Consider the following 19,949-nt stretch of genomic DNA (forward strand, 5'->3'; position numbering starts at 1 on the left):
GTGTAGGTGTATTACCTGATGCTGGGTTTTGGTGTACAAGTCATGTGTAGGTGTATTACCTGATGCTGGGTTGTGGTGTACAAGTCATGTGTAGGTGTATTACCTGATGCTGGGTTATGGAATACAAGTCATGTGTAGGTGTATTACCTGATGATGGGTTGTGGTGTACAAGTCATGTGTAGGTGTAATACCTGATGCTGGGTTGTGGTATACAAGTCATGTGTAGATGTATTACCTGATGCTGGGTTGTGGTATACAAGTCATGTGTAGATGTATTACCTGGTGTTAAGTTTAGGTATACAAGTCATGTGTAGATGTATTACCTGATGCTGGGTTGTGGTATACAAATCATTTGTAGGTGTATTACCTGATGCTGGGTTGTGGTATACAAGTCATGTGTAGATGTATTACCTGATGCTGGGTTGTGGTATACAAGTCATGTGTAGGTGTATTACCTGATGCTGGGTTGAGGTATACAAGTCATGTGTAGGTGTATTACCTGATGCTGGCTTGAGGTATACAAGTCATGTGTAGATGTATTACCTGTTGTTGGCTTGAGATATACAAGTCATGTGTAGATGTATTATATGGTGCTCTGTTGTGGTATAGAAGTCATCTGTAGGTGTATTACCTGATGCTGGGTTGTGGTATACAAGTTATGTGTAGGTGTATTACCTGATGCTGGGTTGTGGTATGCAAGTCATGTGTAGGTGTATTACCTGATGCTGGGTTTTGGTGTACAAGTCATGTGTAGGTGTATTACCAAATGATGGGTTGTGTACAAATCATGTGCAGATTTATTACCTGTTGCTGGGTTGTGGTATACAAATCATGTGTAGGTGTATTACCTGATGCTGGGTTGTGATAGACAAGTCATGTGTAGGTGTATTACCTGATGCTAGGTTGTGGTAGACAAGTCATTTGTAGGTGTATTACCTGATGCTGGGTTGGGGCATACAAGTCATGTGTAGATGTATTACCTGATGCTGGGTTGAGGTATACAAGTCATGTGTAGATGTATTACCTGTTGTTGGGTTGAGGTATACAAGTCATGTGTAGATGTATTACCTGATGCTGGGTTGTGGTATACAAGTCATGTGTAGATGTATTACCTGATGCTGGGTTGAGGTATACAAGTCATGTGTAAGTGCATTACCTGATGCTGGGTTATGGAATACAAGTCATGTGTAGATGTATTACCTAATGCTAGGTTTGTGGTATACAAGTCACGTGTAGGTGTATACCTAGTGCTGGGTTGAGGTATACAAGTCATGTGTAGATGTATTACCTAATGCTGGGTTTGTGGTATACAAGTCATGTGTAGGTGTATTACATGATGCTGGGTTGTGGAATACAAGTCATGTGTAGGTGTATTACCTGATGTTTGGTTGTGTACAAGTCATGTGTAGGTGTATTACCTGATGCTGGATTGTGGTGTACAAGTCATGTGTAGGTGTATTACCTGATGCTGGTTTGTGGTATACAAGTCATGTGTAGATGTATTACCTGATGCTGGGTTGTGGTATACAAGTCATGTGTAGGTGTATTACCTGATGCTGGGTTGCGGTATACAAGTCATGTGTAGGTGTATTACCTGATGCTGGGTTGTGGTATACAAGTCATGTGTAGGTGTATTACCTGATGCTGGGTTGTGGTATACAAGTCATGTGTAGGTGTATTACCTGATGCTGGGTTGTGGCATACAAGTCATGTGTAGATGTATTACCTGATGCTGGGTTATGGAATACAAGTCATGTGTAGGTGTATTACCTGATGCTGGGTTGGGGCATACAAGTCATGTGTAGATGTATTTCCTGATCCTGGGTTATGGAATACAACTCAAGTGTAGGTGTATTACCTGGTGTTAGGTTGTGGTATACAGGTGATTTTTAGGTGTATTATCTGATGCTGGGTTGTGGTATACAAGTCATCTGTAGGTGTATTACCTGATGCTGTGTTGTGGTATACAGGTGATGTTTAGGTGTATTTTCTGATGCTGGGTTGAGGTATACAAGTCATGTGCAGATGTATTACCTGTTGTTGGGTTGAGGTATGCAAGTCATGTGTAGATGTATTACCCGATGCTGGGTTTTGGTGTACAAGTCATGTGTAGGTGTATTACCTGATGCTGGGTTGTGGTATACAAGTCATGTGTATGTGTATTACCTGATGCTGGGTTTTGGTGTACAAGTCATGTCTAGGTGTATTACCTGATGCTGGGTTGTGGTGTACAAGTCATGTGTAGGTGTATTACCTGATGCTGGGTTATGGAATACAAGTCATGTGTAGGTGTATTACCTGATGATGGGTTGTGGTGTACAAGTCATGTGTAGGTGTAATACCTGATGCTGGGTTGTGGTATACAAGTCATGTGTAGATGTATTACCTGATGCTGGGTTGTGGTATACAAGTCATGTGTAGATGTATTACCTGGTGTTAAGTTTAGGTATACAAGTCATGTGTAGATGTATTACCTGATGCTGGGTTGTGGTATACAAATCATTTGTAGGTGTATTACCTGATGCTGGGTTGTGGTATACAAGTCATGTGTAGATGTATTACCTGATGCTGGGTTGTGGTATACAAGTCATGTGTAGGTGTATTACCTGATGCTGGGTTGAGGTATACAAGTCATGTGTAGGTGTATTACCTGATGCTGGCTTGAGGTATACAAGTCATGTGTAGATGTATTACCTGTTGTTGGGTTGAGATATACAAGTCATGTGTAGATGTATTATATGGTGCTCTGTTGTGGTATACAAGTCATCTGTAGGTGTATTACCTGATGCTGGGTTGTGGTATACAAGTTATGTGTAGGTGTATTACCTGATGCTGGGTTGTGGTATGCAAGTCATGTGTAGGTGTATTACCTGATGCTGGGTTTTGGTGTACAAGTCATGTGTAGGTGTATTACCTAATGATGGGTTGTGTACAAATCATGTGCAGATTTATTACCTGTTGCTGGGTTGTGGTATACAAATCATGTGTAGGTGTATTACCTGATGCTGGGTTGTGATAGACAAGTCATGTGTAGGTGTATTACCTAATGCTAGGTTGTGGTAGACAAGTCATGTGTAGGTGTATTACCTGATGCTGGGTTGGGGCATACAAGTCATGTGTAGATGTATTACCTGATCCTGGGTTATGGAATACAAGTCATGTGTAGGTGTATTACCTGGTGTTGGGTTGTGCTATACAGATGATGTTTAGGTGTATTACCTGATGCTGGGTTGTGGTATACAAGTCATGTGTAGATGTATTACCTGATGATGGGTTGAGGTATACAAGTCATGTGTAGATGTATTACCTGTTGTTGGGTTGTGGTATACAAGTCATGTGTAGATGTATTACCTGATGCTGGGTTGTGGTATACAAGTCATGTGTAGATGTATTACCTGATGCTGGGTTGAGGTATACAAGTCATCTGTAAGTGCATTACCTGATGCTGGGTTGTGGAATACAAGTTATGTGTAGATGTATTATCTAATGCTGGGTTTGTGGTATACAAGTCATGTGTAGGTGTATACCTAGTGCTGAGTTGAGGTATACAAGTCATGTGTAGGTGTATTACCTAATGCTGGGTTTGTGGTATACAAGTCATGTGTAGGTGTATACCTAGTGCTGGGTTGTGGAATACAAGTCATGTGTAGGTGTATTACCTGGTGTTAGGTTGTGGTATACAGGTGATTTTTAGGTGTATTATCTGATGCTGGGTTGTGGTATACAAGTGTTCTGTAGGTGTATTATCTGATGCTGTGTTGTGGTATACAGGTGATGTTTAGGTGTATTTTCTGATGCTGGGTTGAGGTATACAAGTCATGTGTAGGTGTATTACCTGATGCTGGCTTGAGGTATACAAGTCATGTGTAGATGTATTATATGATGCTCTGTTGTGTTATACAAGTCATCTGTAGGTGTATTACCTGATGCTGGGTTGTGGTAGACAGGACATGTGTAGGTGTATTACCTGATGCTGGGTTTTGGTGTACAAGTCATGTGTAGGTGTATTACCTGATGCTGGGTTGTGGTATACAAGTCATGTGTAGGTGTATTACCTGATGCTGGGTTGTGGAATACAAGTCATGTGTAGATGTATTACCCGATGCTGGGTTTTGGTGTACAAGTCATGTGTAGGTGTATTACCTGATGCTGGGTTGTGGTATACAAGTCATCTGTAGGTGTATTACCTGATGCTGGGTTTTGGTGTACAAGTCATTTGTAGGTGTATTACCCGATGCTGTGTTGTGGTGTACAAGTCATGTGTAGGTGTATTACCTGATGCTGGGTTATGGAATACAAGTCATGTGTAGGTGTATTACCTGATGCTGGGTTGTGGTGTACAAGTCATGTGTAGGTGTATTACCTGATGCTGGGTTGTGGTATACAAGTCATGTGTAGATGTATTACCTGATGCTGGGTTGTGGTATACAAGTCATGTGTAGATGTATTACCTGGTGTTAAGTTGAGGTATACAAGTCATGTGTAGATGTATTACCTGATGCTGGGTTGTGGTATACAAGTCATTTGTAGGTCTATAACCTGATGCTGGGTTGTGGTATACAAGTCATGTGTAGATGTATTACCTGATGCTGGGTTGTGGTATACAAGTCATGTGTAGGTGTATTACCTGATGCTGGGTTGTGGTATACAAGTCATGTGTAGATGTATTACCTGATGCTTGGTTGTGGTATACCAGTCATGTGTAGGTGTATTACCTGATGCTGGGTTATGGTATACAAGTCATGTGTATGTGTATTACCTGATGCTGGGTTGTGGCATACAAGTCATGTGTAGATGTATTACCTGATGTTGGGCTGTGGTATACAGGTGATGTTTAGGTGTATTACCTGATGCTGGGTTGTGGAATACAAGTCATGTGTAGGTGTATTACCTCATGCTGGGTTGAGGTATACAAGTCATGTGCAGATGTATTACCTGTTGTTGGGTTGAGGTATACAAGTCATGTGTAGGTGCACAACCGGATTCTGGGTTGTGGTATACAAGTCATGTGTAGATGTATTACCTGATGCTTGGTTGTGGTATACAAGTCATGTATATGTATTTCCTGATGCTGGGTTGAGGTATACAAGTCATGTGTAGATGTATTACCTGATGCTGGGTTGAGGTATACAGGTCATGTGTAGGTGTATTACCTGATGCTGGGTTGAGGTATACAAGTCATGTGTAGATGTATTACCTGGTGTTAAGTTGAGGTATACAAGTCATGTGTAGATGTATTACCTGATGCCGGGTTGTGGTATACAAGTCATGTGTAGGTGTATTACCTGATGCTGGCTTGAGTTCTACAAGTCATGTGTAGATGTATTACCTGTTGTTGGGTTGAGATATACAAGTCATGTGTAAATGTATTATATGATGCTCTGTTGTGGTATACAAGTCATCTGTAGGTGTATTACCTGATGCTGGGTTGTGGTAGACAGGACATGTGTAGGTGTATTACCTGATGCTGGGTTGTGGTATACAAGTCATTTGTAGGTGTATTACCGGATGCTGGGTTGTGGTATACAAGTCATGTGTAGATGTATTACCTGATGCTGGGTTGTGGTATACAAGTGATGTGTAGGTGTAATACCTGATGCTGGGTTGTGGAATACAAGTCATGTGTAGATGTATTACCTGATGCTGGGTTGTGGCATACAAGTCATGTGTAGGTGTATAACCGGATGCTGGGTTGTGGTATACAAGTCATGTGTAGGTGTATAACCTGATGCTGGGTTGGGGCATACAAGTCATGTGTAGATGTATTACCTGATCCTGGGTTATGGAATACAACTCATGTGTAGGTGTATTACCTGGTGTTGGGTTGTGGTATACAGGTGATGTTTAGGTGTATTATCTGATGCTGGGTTGTGGTATACAAGTCATCTGTAGGTGTATTACCGGATGCTGTGTTGTGGTATACAGGTGATGTTTAGGTGTATTTTCTGATGCTGGGTTGAGGTATACAAGTCATGTGTAGGTGTATTACCTGATGCTGGCTTGAGGTCTACAAGTCATGTGTAGATGTATTACCTGTTGTTGGGTTGAGATATACAAGTCATGTGTAAATGTATTATATGATGCTCTGTTGTGGTATACAAGTCATCTGTAGGTGTATTACCTGATGCTGGGTTGTGGTAGACAGGACATGTGTAGGTGTATTACCTGATGCTGGGTTGTGGTATACAAGTCATTTGTAGGTGTATTACCGGATGCTGGGTTGTGGTATACAAGTCATGTGTAGATGTATTACCTGATGCTGGGTTGTGGTATACAAGTGATGTGTAGGTGTAATACCTGATGCTGGGTTGTGGAATACAAGTCATGTGTAGATGTATTACCTGATGCTGGGTTGTGGCATACAAGTCATGTGTAGGTGTATAACCGGATGCTGGGTTGTGGTATACAAGTCATGTGTAGGTGTATAACCTGATGCTGGGTTGGGGCATACAAGTCATGTGTAGATGTATTACCTGATCCTGGGTTATGGAATACAACTCATGTGTAGGTGTATTACCTGGTGTTGGGTTGTGGTATACAGGTGATGTTTAGGTGTATTATCTGATGCTGGGTTGTGGTATACAAGTCATCTGTAGGTGTATTACCGGATGCTGTGTTGTGGTATACAGGTGATGTTTAGGTGTATTTTCTGATGCTGGGTTGAGGTATACAAGTCATGTGTAGGTGTATTACCTGATGCTGGCTTGAGGTCTACAAGTCATGTGTAGATGTATTACCTGTTGTTGGGTTGAGATATACAAGTCATGTGTAAATGTATTATATGATGCTCTGTTGTGGTATACAAGTCATCTGTAGGTGTATTACCTGATGCTGGGTTGTGGTAGACAGGACATGTGTAGGTGTATTACGTGATGCTGGGTTTTGGTGTACAAGTCATGTGTAGGTGTATTACCTGATCGTGGGTTGTGTACAAATCATGTGCAGATTTATTACCTGTTGCTGGGTTGTGGTATACAAGTCATGTGTAGGTGTATTACCTGATGCTGGGTTGTGGTAGAGAAGTCATGTGTATGTGTATTACCTGATGCTGGGTTGTGGTAGACAAGTCATGTGTAGGTGTATTACCTGATGCTGGGTTGGGGCATACAAGTCATGTGTAGATGTATTACCTGATCTTGGGTTATGGAATACAAGTCATGTGTAGGTGTATTACCTGGTGTTGGGTTGTGGTATACAAATGATGTTTAGGTGTATCACCTGATGCTGGGTTGTGGTATACAAGTCATGTATCTGTATTTTCTGATGCTGGGTTGTGGTATACAAGTCATGTGTAGATGTATTACCTGATGATGGGTTGAGGTATACAAGTCATGTGTAAATGTATTACCTGTTGTTGGGTTGTGGTATACAAGTCATGTGTAGATGTATTACCTGATGCTGGGTTGTGGTGTACAAGTCATGTGTAGATGTATTACCTGCTGCTGGGTTGAGGTATACAAGTCATGTGTAGGTGCATTACCTGATGCTTGGTTGTGGAATACAAGTCATGTGTAGATGTATTACCTGATGCTGGGTTTGTGGTATACAAGTCATTTGTAGGTGTATACCTAGTGCTGGGTTGAGGTATACAAGTCATGTGTAGGTGTATTACCTAATGCTGGGTTTGTGGTATATAAGTCTTGTGTAGGTGTATACCTAGTGCTGGGTTCTGGATTACAAGTCATGTTTAGGTGTATTACCTGATGTTTGGTTGTGTACAAGTCATGTGTAGGTGTATTACCTGATGCTGGGTTGTGGTATACAATTCATGTGTAGATGTATTACCTGATGCTGGGTTGTGGTATACAAGTCATGTGTAGATGTATTACCTGATGCTGGGTTGTGGTATACAAGTCATGTGTAGGTGTATTACCTGATGCTGGGTTGAGGTATACAAGTCATGTGCAGATGTATTACCTGTTGTTGGGTTGAGGTATACAAGTCATGTGTAGGTGTATCACCTGATGCTGGGTTGTGGTATACAGGTGATGTGTAGGTGTATTACCTGATGCTGGGTTGTGGTATACAAGTCATGTGTAGATGTATTACCCGATGCTGGGTTTTGGTGTACAAGTCATGTGTAGGTGTATTACCTGATGCTGGGTTGTAGAATACAAGTCATGTGTAGGTGTATTACCTGATGCTGGGTTTTGGTGTACAAGTCATGTGTAGGTGTATAACTGGATGCTGGGTTGTGGTATACAAGTCATGTGTAGGTGTATTACCTGATGCTGGGTTGGGGCATACCAGTCATGTGTAGGTGTATTACCTGATGCTGGGTTGTAGAATACAAGTCATGTGTAGGTGTATTACCTGGTGTTGGGTTGTGGTGTACAGGTGATGTTTAGGTGTATTATCTGATGTCGGGTTGTGGTATACAAGTCATGTGTAGATGTATTAAATGGTGTTAAGTTGAGGTATACAAGTCATGTGTAGATGTATTACCTGATGCTGGGTTGTGGTATACAAGTCATTTGTAGGTGTATTACCTGATGCTGGGTTGTGGTATACAAGTCATGTGTAGATGTATTACCTGATGCTGGGTTGTTGTATACAAGTGATGTGTAGGTGTAATACCTGATGCTCTGTTGTGGTATACAAGTCATCTGTAGGTGTATTACCTGATGCTGGGTTGTGGTAGACAGGACATGTGTAGGTGTATAACCGGATACTGGGTTGTGGTATACAAGTCATGTGTAGGTGTATTACCTGATGATGGGTTGTGTACAAATCATGTGCAGATTTATTACCTGATCCTGGGTTATGGAATACAACTCATGTGTAGGTGTATTACCTGGTGCTGGGTTGTGGTATACAGGTGATGTTTAGGTGTATTATCTGATGCTGGGTTGTGGTATACAAGTCATCTGTAGGTGTATTACCGGATGCTGTGTTGTGGTATACAGGTGATGTTTAGGTGTATTTTCTGATGCTGGGTTGAGGTATACAAGTCATGTGTAGGTGTATTACCTGATGCTGGCTTCAGGTATACAAGTCATGTGTAGATGTATTACCTGTTGTTGGGTTGAGATATACAAGTCATGTGTAGATGTATTATATGATGCTCTGTTGTGGTATACAAGTCATCTGTAGGTGTATTACCTGATGCTGGGTTGTGGTAGACAGGACATGTGTAGGTGTATTACCTGATGCTGGGTTTTGGTGTACAAGTCATGTGTAGGTGTATTACCTGATGATGGGTTGTGTACAAATCATGTGCAGATTTATTACCTGTTGCTGGGTTGTGGTATACAAGTCATGTGTAGGTGTATTACCTGATGCTGGGTTGTGGTAGACAAGTCATGTGTAGGTGTATTACCTGATGCTGGGTTGTGGTATACAAGTCATGTGTAGGTGTATTACCTGATGCTGGGTTGTGGTATACAAGTGATGTGTAGGTGTATTACCTGATGCTGGGTTGTGGTATAGAAGTCATGTGTAGGTGTATTACCTGATGCTGGGTTGTGGTATACAAGTGATGTGTAGGTGTATTACCTGATGCTGGGTTGTGGTATACAAGTCATGTGTAGATGTATTACCTGATGCTGGGTTGTGGTATACAAGTGATGTGTAGGTGTAATACCGGATGCTGGGTTGTGGTATACAAGTCATGTGTAGGTGTATTACCTGATGCTGGGTTGAGGTATACAAGTCATGTATAGATGTATTACCTGATGCTGGGTTGTGGTATACAAGTCATTTGTAGGTGTATTACCTGATGCTGGGTTGTGGTATACAAGTCATGTGTAGATGTATTACCTGATGCTGGGTTGTGGTATACAAGTGATGTGTAGGTGTATTACCTGATGCTCTGTTGTGGTATACAAGTCATGTGTAGATGTATTATATGATGCTCTGTTGTGGTATACAAGTCATCTGTAGGTGTATTACCTGATGCTGTGTTGTGTTAGACAGGACATGTGTAGGTGTATAACCGGATGCTGGGTTGTGGTATACAAGTCATGTGTAGGTGTATAACCGGATGCTGGGTTGTGGTATAGAAGTCATGTGTAGGTGTATTACCTGATGATGGGTTGTGTACAAATCATGTGCAGATTTATTACCTGATCCTGGGTTATGGAATACAACTCATGTGTAGGTGTATTACCTTGTGTTGGGTTGTGGTATACAGGTGATGTTTAGGTGTATTATCTGATGCTGGGTTGTGGTATACAAGTCATCTGTAGGTGTATTACCTGATGCTGTGTTTTGGTATACAGGTGATGTTTAGGTGTATTTTCTGATGCTGGGTTGAGGTATACAAGTCATGTGTAGGTGTATTACCTGATGCTGGCTTGAGGTATACAAGTCATGTGTAGATGTATTACCTGTTGTTGGTGGTTTGAGATATACATGTCATGTGTAGATGTATTATATGATGCTCTGTTGTGGTATACAAGTCATCTGTAGGTGTATTACCTGATGCTGGGTTGTGGTAGACAGGACATGTGTAGGTTTATTACCTGATGCTGGGTTTTGGTGTACAAGTCATGTGTAGGTGTATTACCTGATGATGGGTTGTGTACAAATCATGTGCAGATTTATTACCTGTTGCTGGGTTGTGGTATACAAGTCATGTGTAGGTGTATTACCTGATGCTGGGTTGTGGTAGACAAGTCATGTGTAGGTGTATTACCTGATGCTGGGTTGTGGTAGACAAGTCATGTGTAGGTGTATTACCTGATGCTGGGTTGGGGTATACAAGTCATGTGTAGGTGTATTACCTGATGCTGGGTTGTGGTATACAAGTCATGTGTAGGTGTATTACCTGATGCTGGGTTGTGGTATACAAGTCATGTGTAGGTGTATTACCTGATGCTGGGTTGTGGCATACAAGTCATGTGTAGATGTATTACCTGATCCTGGGTTATGGAATACAAGTCATGTGTAGGTGTATTACCTCATGTTGGGTTGTGGTATACAGGTGATGTTTAGGTGTATTACCTGATGCTGGGTTGTGGTATACAAGTCATGTGTAGATGTAATACCTGATGATGGGTTGAGGTATACAAGTCATGTGTAGATGTATTACCTGTTGTTGGGTTGTGGTATACAAGTCATGTGTAGATGTATTACCTGATGCTGGGTTGTGGTATACAAGTCATGTGTAGTTGTATTACCTGATGCTGGGTTGAGGTATACAAGTCATGTGTAGGTGCATTACCTGATGCTGGGTTGTGGTATACAAGTCATGTGTAGATGTATTACCTGATGCTGGGTTGTGGTATACAAGTCATGTGTAGTTGTATTACCTGATCTTGGGTTATGGAATACAAGTCATGTGTAGGTGTATTACCTGGTGTTGGGTTGTGGTATACAGATGATGTTTAGGTGTATTACCTGATGCTGGGTTGTGGTATACAAGTCATGTATATGTATTTTCTGATGCTGGGTTGTGGTATACAAGTCATGTGTAGATGTATTACCTGATGATGGGTTGAGGTATACAAGTCATGTGTAGATGTATTACCTGATGCTGGGTTGTGGTATACAAGTCATGTGTAGTTGTATTACCTGATGCTGGGTTGAGGTATACAAGTCATGTGTAGGTGCATTACCTGCTGCTGGGTTGTGGAATACAAGTCATGTGTAGATGAATTACCTCTTGCTGGGTTGTGGTATACAAGTCATGTGTAGGTATATTACCTGATGCTGGGTTGGGGTATACAAGTCATGTGTAGGTGTATTACCTGATGCTGGGTTGTGGTATACAAGTCATGTGTAGGTGTATTACCTGATGCTGGGTTGTGGTATACAAGTCATGTGTAGGTGTATTACCTGATGCTGGGTTGTGGTATACAAGTCATCTGTAGTGTATTACCTGATGCTGGGTTGTGGTATACAAGTCATGTGTAGGTGTATTACCTGATGCTGGGTTGTAGTATACAAGTCATGTGTAGGTGTATTACCTGATGCTGGGTTGTGGTATACAGGTGATGTGTAGGTGTATTACCTGATGCTGGGTTGTGGTATACAAGTCATGTGTAGGTGTATTACCTGATGCTGGGTTGTGGTATACAGGTGATGTGTAGGTGTATTACCTGATGCTGGGTTGTGGAATACAAGTCATGTGTAGGTGTATTACCTGATGTTGGGTTGTGGTATACAGGTGATGTTTAGGTGTATTAACTGATGCTTGGTTGTGGTATACAAGTCATGTATATGTATTTTCTGATGCTGGGTTTTGGTGTACAAGTCATGTGTAGATGTATTACCTGATGATGGGTTGAGGTATACAAGTCATGTGTAGATTACAAACCTGTTGTTGGGTTGTGGTATACAAGTCATGTGTAGATGTATTACCTGATGCTGGGTTGTGGTATACAAGTCATGTGTAGTTGTATTACCTGATGCTGGGTTGAGGTATACAAGTCATGTGTAGGTGTATTACCTGATGCTGGGTTGTGGTATACAAGTCATGTGTAGGTGTATTACCTGATGCTGGGTTGTGGTATACAAGTCATGTGTAGGTGTATTACCTGATGCTGGGTTGTGGTATACAAGTCATGTATATGTATTTTCTGATGCTGGGTTTTGGTGTACAAGTCATGTGTAGATGTATTACCTGATGATGGGTTGTGGTATACAAGTCATGTGTAGGTGTATTACCTGATGCTGGGTTGTAGAATACAAGTGATGTGTAGGTGTATTACCTGATGCTGGGTTATGGTGTAAAAGTCATGTGTAGGTGTACAACCGGATGATGGGTTGTGGTATACAAGTCATGTGTAGATGTATTACCTGATGCTTGGTTGTGGTATACAAGTCATGTATATGTATTTCCTGATGCTGGGTTGTGGTATACAAGTCATGTGTAGATGTATTACCTGATGCTGGGTTGAGGTATACAAGTCATGTGTAGGTGTATTACCTGATGCTGGGTTGAGGTATACAAGTCATGTGTAGATGTATTACCTGGTGTTAAGTTGAGGTATACAAGTCATATGTAGATGTATTACCTGATGCTGGGTTGTGGTATACAAGTCATTTGTAGGTGTATTACCTGATGCTTGGTTTTGGTATACAAGTGATGTGTAGGTGTATTACCTGATGCTGGGTTGTGGTATACAAGTCATGTGTAGGTGTAATACCTGATGCTGGGTTGTGGAATACAAGTCATGTGTAGGTGTATTACCTGATGCTGGGTTTTGGAATACAAGTCATGTGTAGGTGTATAACCGGATGCTGGGTTGTGGTATACAAGTCATGTGTAGGTGTATTACCTGATGCTGGGTTGTGGTGTACAAGTCATGTGTAGGTGTATTACCTGATGCTGGGTTGTAGTATACAAGTCATGTGTAGGTGTATTACCTGATGCTGGGTTGTGGTATACAAGTCATGTGTAGGTGTATTACCTGATGCTGGGTTGTAGTATACAAGTCATGTGTAGGTGTATTACCTGATGCTGGGTTGTGGTATACAAGTCATGTGTAGGTGTATTACCTGATGCTGGGTTGTGGTATACAAGTCATGTGTAGGTGTATTACCTGATGCTGGGTTGTGGTATACAAGTCATGTGTAGGTGTATTACCTGATGCTGGGTTGTGGTATACAAGTCATGTGTAGATGTATTACCTGATGCTGGGTTGTGGAATACAAGTCATGTGTAGATTACAAACCTGGTGCTGGGCGATTACCCGCTTCCTAGCTGCATTAAAGAGCTGCTCGTCAGACCAATCGGAGTGTTCTGCTTTAAGTTTTCTCGCGATGTAGTTGTGATAGCGGAACCACATCACCCCGAATGACAGAAGTAGTGGGTTCTCATTGCCACGGGGATTCCCCAAGCCTGCAGCATGGAGCAAGTGGGTGCGTGAGTGGCGTCAGTGATGAAGCATTTCATGTATGTTCAACTATTTCGTCTTTTCCCTTCATAAACATACAGATTCCTTCTTACATTTTTGTAGTGTATTTACACAAATTTCAAGTTTGAAATATTCTGAAAATTCTCCAAGATATGTAATGTTCAAACAAATAGCAGACAACTTTGCCACATATCGAATTGAAACGTGATTCTAAACGTATAGTAGGTTCTATACAGATTCTATAAATCATGGGGGGCACGGGTGGCCCAGCCGTCTAAGGCGCCGCGATTCGCTGTGCAGAGTTGCGTCCCTTGGGCAGGCCAAAAACCTATGACTGTAGGTTCTATGCAGATTATATACTGTAGATTCTAAGCAGATTAAATACTGTCGTAATATGCAGATTATATACAGTTGGTTCTAATGGTATGCAGATTATATACAGTAGATTCTAAAAGGATGCAGGTTAGATACAGTAGGTTCTATGCAGATAAAATACAGTAGGTTCTATGCAGATTGTATACAGTTGGGTCAATGCAGATTAAATACTGTAGGTTCTATGCAGATTATATATAGTAGATTGTAATAGTATGCAGGTTATGTACAGTAGATTCTAATGCTATGCAAATTATATACAGTAGATTCTAATGATATGCAGATTATATACAGTTGGGTCAATGAAGATTAAATACTGTCGGCTATATGCTGGTTATATACAATAGGTTCTATGCAGATTAAATACTGTAGGTTCTATACAGGTGATATACAGTAGATTCTAATAGCATGCAGGTTTTATGAACAGTAGATTCTAATAGTATGCAGGTAATATACAGTAGATTCTGATAGTATGCAGGTTATATACTGTAGGTTATATGCAGATTAAATAATGTAGGTTCTCTGCAGATTATATACAGTTGGGTCACTGCAGTTTAAATACTGTAGGTTATATGCAGGTTATACACAGAGATTCTAATAGTATGCAGGTTATATACAGTAGATTCTAATAGTATGCATGTAATATACAGTAGATTCTGATAGTATGCAGGTTATATACTGTAGGTTATATGCAGATTAAATACTGTAGGTTATATGCAGGTTATATACAGTAGATTCTAATAGTATGCTGATTAAATAGATTAGATTCTAATGGTATGCAGGTTATATACAGTAGCTTCTAATAGTATGCTGATTATATACAGTAGATTCTAATGGTATGCAGGTTATATCTAGTTGGTTCTATGCAGATAAGAGACTGGTTGAAGTCTTACGGTAGAACCTGCTGACTGGACGCAGCATGTGAAGTTTCGGGGCTGGGGGGTTGGCCATCGGTAGTCGGATGTCGTTTATCTTTGGTATAGATTCCGTCAGGGGTGCGTTTGGATCATTGGCTATTAATTCTCCCCCTTCAAACGACCGAAGTGTATCAGTCCAAGCCTTGGCAAACCCGTACATGAGATTCCCGTCCAGGAAAGGCGTGATTTCGTTCAGCTGTTGCAAAGATAAACAATTGTACTGCTGGAGCATCCATACCTTGCATTACATATCTCACGACCGTATTGTTTCACTGAAGAAACAGATTCTGTTGACCTTACAGTCATGTTTAGCAACTTGCATCTTGCTTGCTGTGTCTCATTTACTTTTGATTGGTTCGAGGGGAAGGGAGGTGACAGTAGTCAGTTTGCATGTTGTGTCTCGCATGATGTTGAGGGGAGGCAGGAGGAGGGAGGAGGGAGGGGGGGGGGGGGGGGGGGGAGGGGCAGGGGGAGGGGGGAAGGTAGGTGCCAGTGGTCAGTGTGCATGTTGTGTCTCGCATGTTGTTGAGGTGAGGCAGGTGGAGGGAGGAGGAGGGAGGGGCAGGGGGAGGGGGGAAGGTAGGTGCCAGTGGTCAGTGTGCATGTTGTGTCTCGCATGTTGTTGAGGTGAGGCAGGAAGAGGAAGAGGGAGGGAGGGGCAGGGGGAGGGGGGAAGGTAGGTGCCAGGGGAAGTCAGGGGGAGCCAGGGGAGGCAGAGGGAGGTGGAGGCAGGGAGGGGGAGGCAGGGAGGGAGGGGGAGGCAGGGAGGAAGGGGGAGGCAGGGAGGGAGGTGGAGGCAGGGATGGAGGGGGAGGGAGAGGCAGGGGGGAGGGGGAGGCAGGGAGAGAGGGGGAGGCAGGGAGGGAGGTGGCGGCAGGTGGGAGGGGGAGACAGGGAGTGAGGGAGGTGGAGGCAGGGGGGAGGGGGAGGCAGGGAGGGAGTGGGAGGCAGGGAGTGAGGGAGGTGGAGTCAGGGGGAGGGGGAGGCAGGGAGGGAGGGGGAGGGAGGGGGAGGCAGGGGAAGGGGGAGGCAGGGGGGAGGGGGAGGCAGGGAGGGAGGTGGATGCAGGGGAAGAGAGGAGGAGGAAGGGGGAGCAAAGGGAGGCAGGGGGTTGAGGTGACAGTAATCAGTGCGCAAACTGTGTCTCACCTGTTGTCGGGGGTTGTTTGGTGAGTAGCCGGTGCTCTGGTCGTATCGGGATCTCAGGAAGGGCATCTCCGGGTCCGGCACATTCAGTTCTTTAGCATATTTGTGGGTCTTCGGAATCGGGATGTTGAAGAACTCCCTCGGGCAGCCTGGTCTCTGGGAATCCATGATCTCTTCTACCACTTGTTGGCCTGGATTAGATGTCAATGGATGGAGAGATCAGACTACAGTATTGTAGAATGTAGAGTCTAATTGATTGTGAGAATTATGATTGACAATGAAAAGTACGATTAATATTGAGAATTACGCATGATTGTGCGACAGCTGATGGATAGTGAGTATACACGTTGGTAGTGAGCAGTACGTTTGATAGTGAGAAGTATGATTGACGGTGATAATTACTATTGATAGTGAGAAACAAAATTGATAGCGATAAGTACATTGAAAAGTTTGAAAATGATTGGCAGTGAGAAGTGTGATTGGCAGTGAGAAGTGTGATTGGCAGTGAGAAGTGAGATTGGTAGTAAGAAGTAGGATTAATAGTTAGAAGTATGATTGATAGTGTGAAGTATGATTGAAAGTAAAACGTACGATTGACAGTAACAAGTACGATTGATATTGAGGAGAAGAAAGCATGCAAATCCGTGGGGTGATGCACGGCTTACATGCTTGCAGGCGTGCCGGATAGAGAAGTCGGCTTACAGGAAACATCAAATATTACAAAGATAATTCCGCTTTTGAAAAAAAAGTAGCGTTCTCGCAGTGCGTTCCGGTTAAATGAAAGACATGTCTACAAGGGTGATTCTTATGATAGATGCATGACAGACAGAGAGACAGACATGACAATGCAAATCCTCATTACCAAAAAATGTCATGAAGGCGTTCCTTCTTCTCTCGGAGCCCCTGCCAATTGTTCCGTTGTGTGCCGCGTCGCTGATGTCGAAAGGGTTGGGTCGATTGGGACCCGAGGGTTCAAACACGCCGTCACTGTAGGCGGTGGGACTTCGCCGGAGCAGCTGGCCATCTGTACAATAAATACACGGTCACGTGGTGCTTCAGTCGTACATATTAAAGGGTCATGTGGTGTATCAGTTGTATATAACAGAAGTTCATGTAGTGTATCAGTTGTATATAACACAAGGTCATGTGGTGTATCAGTTGTACATAACACAATGTCATGTGGTGTATCAGTTGTACATGACACAATGTCATGTGGTGTATCAGTTGTACATAACACAATGTCATGTGGTGTATCAGTTGTACATAACACAATGTCATGTTGTGTATCAGTTGTATATAACACAATGTCATGTGGTGTATCAGTTATATATAACACAATGTCATGTTGTGTATCAGTTGTACATTACACAATGTCATGTGGTGTATCAGTTGTACATTACACAATGTCATGTGGTGTATCAGTTGAACATAACACAATGTCATGTTGTGTATCAGTTGTACATAACACAATGCCATGTGGTGTATCAGTTGTACATTACACAATGTCATGTGGTGTATCAGTTGAACATAACACAATGTCATGTGGTGTATCAGTTGTACATAACACAATGTGATGTGGTGTATCAGTTGTACATAACACAAGGTCATGTTGTGTATCAGTTGTACATAACACAATGTCATGTGGTGTATCAGTTGTACATAACACAAGGTCATGTGGTGTATCAGTTGTACATAACACAATGCCATGTGGTGTATCAGTAGTACATTACACAATGTTATGTGGTGTATCAGTTGTATATAACACAAGGTCATGTGGTGTATCAGTTGTATATAACACAAGGTCATGTGGTGTATCAGTTGTACATAACACAATGCCATGTGGTGTATCAGTAGTACATTACACAATGTCATGTGGTGTATCAGTTGTATATAACACAATGTCATGTAGTGTATCAGTTGTATATAACACAATGTCATGTGGTGTATCAGTAGTACATTACACAATGTCATGTGGTGTATCAGTTGAACATAACACAATGTCATGTTGTGTATTAGTTGTACATAACACAAGGTCATGTGGTGTATCAGTTGTATATAACACAAGGTCAAGTGGTGCATCAGTTGTATATAACACAAGGCCATGTGGTGTATCAGTTGTATAAGGCAAAATATCATGTGGTGTATCAGTTGTATATAACACAAGGTCATGTGGTGCATCAGTTGTATATAGCACAAGGTCATGTGTTGCAGCAACTGTTCACAATACAGTGTCATGTTTTGCACGAGTTGTTCACAATACAATGTCATGTGTTGCAGCAACTGTTCACAATACAATGTCATGTGTTGCACGAGTTGTTCACAATACAATGTCATGTGTTGCACGAGTTGTTCATAATACAATGTCATGTGTTGCAGCAACTGTTTACAATACAGTGTCATGTGTCGCACCAACTGTTCACAATACAATGTCATGGTTTGGACCAACTGTTTACAATACAATGTCATGTGTTCCACAAACTGTTCAGAAAACAATATCATGTGTCGCACCAGCTGTGAAAAGTACAATGTCATGTGTTGCAGAAACTGTTCACAATACAATGTCATGTGTTGCACCTGTTCACAATACAATGTCATGGTTTGGACCAACTGTTCACAATACAATGTCATGTGTTCCACAAACTGTTTAGAACACAATATCATGTGTTGCACAACTGTTCACAATGCAATGTCATGTGTTGCACCTGTTCACATAACAATGTCATGTGTTGCACCTGTTCACAATACAATGTCATGGTTTGGACCAACTGTTCACAATACAATGTCATGTGTTCCACAAACTGTTTAGAACACAATATCATGTGTTGCACAACTGTTCACAATGCAATGTCATGTGTTGCACCTGTTCACATAACAATGTCATGTGTTGCACCTGTTCACAATACAATGTCATGGTTTGGACCAACTGTTCACAATACAATGTCATGTGTTCCACAAACTGTTTAGAACACAATATCATGTGTTGCACAACTGTTCACAATGCAATGTCATGTGTTGCACCTGTTCACATGACAATGTCATGTGTTGCAGCAACTGTTCACAATTCAATGTAATGTGTTGCATCTGTTTACAATACAATGGCATATGTTGCATGAGAAGTTCGCTGTATACTCTCATATGATGCATGAGCTGTTTATATGTCACGAAACGCATCAGATGTTTACAGCAGAGCGTCAAGTAACACATCAGTTGTTTACAGCAGAGTGTCATGTAACGCATCAGTTGTTTACAGCAGAGTGTCATGTAACGCATCAGTTGTTTACAGCAGAGTGTCATATAACGCATCAGTTGTTTACAGCAGAGTGTCATGTAATGCATCAGTTGTTTACAGCAGAGTGTCATTTAACGCATCAATTGTTTACACCAGATTATCATGAAACGCATCAGATGCTTACAGCAGAGTGTCATGTAATGCATCAGTTGTTTACAGCAGAGTGTCATGAAACGCATCAGTTGTTTAAAGCAGAGTGTTATGTAACGCATCAGTTGTTTACAGCAGAGTGTCATTTAACGCATCAGTTGTTTACAGCAGAGAGTCATGTAACGCATCAGTTGTTTACAGCAGAGGGTCATGTAACGCATCAGTTGTTTACAGCAGAGTGTCATTTAACGCATCAGTTGTTTACACCAGATTATCATGTAACGCATCAGATGTTTACAGCAGAGGGTCATGTAATGTATCAGTTGTTTACAG

General features: G+C 41.9%; 1 protein-coding gene across 1 annotated transcript in view; it reads right to left on the bottom strand.

Annotated features, from left to right (window-relative positions):
• LOC139453801 (dual oxidase 1-like) overlaps positions 1-19,949 on the bottom strand; it is a 58,983-nt gene that overhangs the window by 26,697 nt on the left and 12,337 nt on the right. Inside the window, exons 4-7 of the mRNA XM_071235266.1 lie at positions 17,100-17,261; positions 16,241-16,428; positions 15,068-15,287; positions 13,620-13,786 (exon numbers count right to left, since the gene is read on the bottom strand). Coding sequence (XP_071091367.1) covers positions 13,620-13,786; positions 15,068-15,287; positions 16,241-16,428; positions 17,100-17,261 — 737 coding nt within the window. The remainder of the gene's footprint in view (positions 1-13,619; positions 13,787-15,067; positions 15,288-16,240; positions 16,429-17,099; positions 17,262-19,949) is intronic.

The sequence above is a fragment of the Haliotis cracherodii genome, unplaced genomic scaffold (genome assembly GCF_022045235.1).
Source record: "Haliotis cracherodii isolate W230 unplaced genomic scaffold, xgHalCrac1.p SCAF_1, whole genome shotgun sequence".
Lineage (NCBI taxonomy): Eukaryota > Metazoa > Mollusca > Gastropoda > Lepetellida > Haliotidae > Haliotis > Haliotis cracherodii.